Source organism: Rattus rattus, chromosome 3 (genome assembly GCF_011064425.1).
Source record: "Rattus rattus isolate New Zealand chromosome 3, Rrattus_CSIRO_v1, whole genome shotgun sequence".
Lineage (NCBI taxonomy): Eukaryota > Metazoa > Chordata > Mammalia > Rodentia > Muridae > Rattus > Rattus rattus.
This window is the reverse complement of record NC_046156.1, coordinates 35,272,513-35,277,127: the sequence shown is the minus strand read 5'-3', so window position 1 is coordinate 35,277,127 and position 4,615 is coordinate 35,272,513. Positions and strand designations below refer to the sequence as shown.

The following is a 4,615-nucleotide window of genomic DNA, read 5'->3' as shown; positions in this document are numbered from 1 at the left end:
TGGGATAGATTCGCTTACAAGCTAGTAGAAATATAAACTTTAATGCTGTAAGCGAGAACTTGAAAATGCCATGCGAGTTGCTGCCAGCACATTTCCATTCATTCTTCTCTTTGGCCCATTCAAATTTCAGGAATATAAGTTGATATCAAATCAAGACTCGGGTTGCTGTTTCTGTACCAGATATATTTTATTTGATTGCGCAAATTATATGTCTTTTGGCGCAAAGAATTCAGCTGTACATTGTTTAGATTTTTTCCTCTATACTCATCTATAAAGATATTTTTTAACCTGGAACTGTTTACCTCACTTAAGGCAGCATGGTTTTTCCTAATCATACAGAGATCACTACCATAATAATGCTCAAACTAGTATGGTCAAGAGATCAGCTTGGTACAAGGCAGCTCAATACTTCTGAACTCATGTGATCTTGCCTCAATCTCTCAAGGAACTGGAATTATAATTATGAATCCACAAGTCTGGCTGAAAAATTTTGAAGTATGCTAATGAAAATTAATTTTAATAACTTGAAAACTAATAAAATCCAAGAGCAGTTATTAAAATATAGTCGTATTTCTTAATTAAAAATGAATAACAAGGACAGCCATGGAACTAACGCAGGAAGAGCGGGAACTCAGTCACTGGGCTGCTGAAGAGATGGGAGTGCCCCTAGCAGCCCGCCCCCGGGAGTCGACGCTGCGCAGGCTATGTCTGGGTCAGGGTGCTGACATCTGGGCCTACATCATGCAGCATGTGCGTAGTGAGAGGAGTATCAAGACGATCCAGGGAAACCTCCTCTGGTATGGCCACCAGGACAATCCAAAGATCCTTCGGAAGTTGGAGCTGGAAGCCACTGTGGCCCGCCTTCGGGCAGAGAACCAAGAGCTAGACCAGAGCCTGGAGCTGATGGATCAAGAGACTGAGGCTCAGGATATCGCCATGACGCAGGCACTGCAGAGCCTGAAAGACACCCAGCGCCAAACTCTTCTCCTCCAGGCCCTGGCTGGGGCTGTACGAAGACAGCACCGCCGGTTGCAAGACCCCATGCAGCGGCTGCAGAATCAACTCAAGCGTCTGCAGGACATGCAGAGGAAAGCCAAAGTGGATGTGACCTTTGGACCTGTGGTGTCAGCAGCCCCGGCCCTAGAGCCTGAGGTGTTGAGTGATGTCCGAGCAGCCTGCTCCCTCCGAACTCAATTCCTGCAGAACCTTCTGACTCCCCAGGCCAGGGGAGGCAGCATCCTAAGCCCTTGTGATGACCATGTCGGAACATCCTATCAGCAGTGGCTGACCTCAGTTGAGTCACTGCTGACGAACCACCCTGCAGGCCACATCCTGGCTGCCTTGGAGTACCTGGCTGCAGAGCGGGAGTCAGAGATCCGGTCCCTGTGTTATGGGGAGGGGCTCAAAGAAGAGGGGCTCAAAGAAGAGGTGCTGTCCAGGCCCCAGGCACCGGACTCTTCAGGCTCCAGCCAGGTCCTGCCGTCCACTGTTCATCTCATCCAGGAGGGCTGGCAGGCTGTAGGTGCGTTAGTTACCCAGAGGAGTGCACTCCTGAGTGAGAGACAAGTTCTGACTGGCCGCCTCCAGGGCCTAGTTGAGGAGATGGAGAGACTCTCACTGGGATCCAATGAGAGGAAAGTCCTGCTGCTGGAGCTTAGGCGCAGTAGCCTGTGGGCAGAGCTCAAGGCTCTTCATGCCCAGAGCCAGGAACTGGAGAGCGCAGTTGGGCACCGGCAGCTTCTGCTGCGGGAGCTGCAGGCCAAGAGGATCCTACTGTGGCGGCAGCTGGTGGAGGAGAGGCAGGAACGGATCCGTCTGCTCATCAAGGGAAACTCAGCTAGCAAGACTCCCCTGAGCCGGGGTCCAGAGGAGGTGCTAGCCCTGATTCGGCAGAAGCTTGTTCCCACCTCTGAGGCTGTGGCACCGCAGAGCCAAGAACTGCTTCGATGCTTGAAGGAAGAAGCCAAACACCTGCCCCACATTATCCTGGGCCCCCTCCCACCATACCAAGTCAAAGGGTTGAAGCCGCTATCCAGGATTCTACCATCTATCCATCAGCTGCACCCCACTACCCCAAGGGGCTCCAGCCTCCTATTGCTGAGTCACACCCTGGGACTGCCTGTAGGGAAAGCGCCCGAACTACTGCTTCCAAGGGCGGCCTCTCTCCGACAAGATCTTCTGTTTCTCCAAGACCAGTGGGGTCTCCGAGGAGGAAATCTCAGTGTGAAGACCAGTCTGCCTCCGGGACCATCCACCCAGGAGCTGCTGCAGATCCAGGAGTCCCAGGAAAAGGAACAGAATGAAAACATGGGGCAGACCCTGAAGAAGCTGTTGAACCTGCTGAAGCAGGCACTGGAGCAAATCCCTGAGCTACAGGGGATCGTTGAGGACTGGTGGGAGCAGCCTGGCCAAGCAGCCCTCTCTGAGGAGCTCCGTCAGGGCCTGTCCCTGTCCCAGTGGCAGCAGCGCTGGGCGAAGGCCCAGGTAGCGCTGCAACAGCCATACAAATGAAGAAGCAGCTAGGAGCAGAGTCAAGACTTGCAATTTAGCTCCGTGCTGTGCACCTACTGTCTCTAACTCAGGAGACTGAGGGACAAGGACTGCTGTTGATTTCCAAACCAGCCTGGGCTACACAGCAAGTTCCAAGACAGCCTAGGCTACATAGTGAGACCCTATTTCAAAAATAGATAGTATTTAACTCCCAAACTTCACTTCCCTCAATAAAGTATTTGAAAGAAAAAAAATGAATAACAATGCTAAAAAGTGTTGGTATCTAAAATTCTAAGTGGTGAGATTGCACCTTATTTAAAAACTGTCTTAATTACCTCAAAGATTTGCTATTTTTTAAGTTAGTTAATGAAAATATTGAAAGTGTAAGGGTATTTGGAAAGTACACCATGCCTTTTTATTCTGTAAAGTGAAAGTCATGAAATGGTTTGCTAAATACAGTGTAATCATCTGTCAGAGATATTTTTAGTTATTTTTATTGGTATCATGAAATAACCCATTACCAAGGCACCTAACAGAAGAAAGAATTAATTTTGAGTTATTTGTTCCAGAGAGATAAGAGTCCACTATCTTCAAGTCAGGGACACGTGGTGACAGAGAGTCATAAAATCTAGAGATGGAAGCTAAGACCTCAGAACTCACATGTTGAACCACATCCTGAAATAGAAAACAAACTGGGAATGACATCTGGATTTTGAACAACAAAGTCTGTTCCCAGAAATGCACTTTCTCCAACAATATGACATACCCTGGGAAATAGCTGAAACTATGAGGAACTGTCTTAGTCAATATTCTATTGCTGTGAAGAGACACCAGGACCAGGGAAACTGTTAAGAAGGAAAGCATTTAATTAGGAATTGCTTACCCTCTCAAAGGCTAATCCATTATCGGCATAACAGGAAACATGGTAGCAGGTAACCAAATCAGCAGGAAGATACAGGGCTGGAGGGAAAGCAGAGAATTGTACATCCAGATCCACAGACAGCAGAAGCAGAGGGCCACTAAAGCCCGTGCCCAATGACACATTTCCTCCAACAAGGCCATATCTCCTAATTGTTTCAAATGATGCCACTTCCTGAGCATTCAAATATACAAACTTGGGGGGGGTGCATTCTTATCCTAACCACCATAGGGACATCTCATTCAAATAATCATAGATAAATATCGAGAAATTTAAGAAAAGTTGCATTGTATTAGTAGTACTTTTTTTCCCCTCCATCTTTTTTAACTTGGGTATTTCTTATTTACATTTCAATTGTTATTCCCCTTCCTGGTTTCCAGGCCAACATCCCCCTAGCTCCTCCCCCTCCCCTTATTTATGGGTGTTCCCTTCCCCATCCTCCCTCCATTACCGTCCTCCCCCCAACAATCTCGTTCACTGGGGCTTCGGTCTTGGCAGGACCAAAGCCTTCCCCTTCGACTGGTGCTCTTACTAGGGTATTCATTGCTACCTATGCAGTTGGAGCCCAGGGTCAGTCCAAGTATAGTCTTTGGATAGTGACTTAGTCCCTGGAAGCTCTGGTTGTTTGGCATTGTTGTACATATGGGGTCTCAAGCCCCTTCAAGCTCTTTCAGTCCTTTCTCTGAATCCTTCAATTGGGGTCCTGTTCTCAGTTCAGTGGTTTGCTGCTGGCATTCTCCTATGTATTGGCCTTATTCTGGCTGTGTCTCTCAGGAGACATCTATATCCAGTTCCTGTCAGCCCGCACTTCTTTGCTTCATCTTATCTAGTTTCGTGGCTGTATATGTATGGGCCACATGTGGGACAGGTTCTGAATGGGTGTTCCTTCACATTTTGGTCATCCTTCTTGAGTTTCATGTGTTCTGTGAATTTAGGGTAATTTGAGCATTTAGGCTAATATCTACTTATCAATGGATGCATACCATGTGTGTTTTTCTGGAATTGGGTTACCTCACTCAGGATGATATTTTCCAGTTCCATCCATTTGCCTATGAATTTCATAAAGTCATTGTTTTTGATAGCTGAGTAGTATTCCATTGTGTAGATGTACCATGTTTTCTGTATTCATTCCTCTGTTGAAAGGCATCTGAGTTTTTTCCAGCTTCTGGCTATTATAAATAAGGCTGCTATGAATATAGTAGAGCA

The 4,615-nt window shown here is 47.3% G+C and overlaps 1 protein-coding gene across 1 annotated transcript; it reads left to right on the top strand.

The window, feature by feature from the left end:
- Positions 1 to 603: 603 nt before the first annotated feature.
- LOC116895331 (HAUS augmin-like complex subunit 5) lies at positions 604 to 2,739 on the top strand. The gene has a single exon (XM_032896638.1). The coding sequence runs from the start codon at positions 604 to 606 to the stop codon at positions 2,509 to 2,511; it is 1,908 nt and encodes a 635-aa protein (XP_032752529.1). The 3' UTR covers positions 2,512 to 2,739.
- Positions 2,740 to 4,615: the final 1,876 nt, after the last annotated feature.

Coding starts and splice junctions, on each gene's coding strand:
- LOC116895331 (XM_032896638.1), top strand. CDS start 604: ATGGAACTAACGCAGGAAGAGCGGGAACTCAGTCACTGGGCTGCTGAA.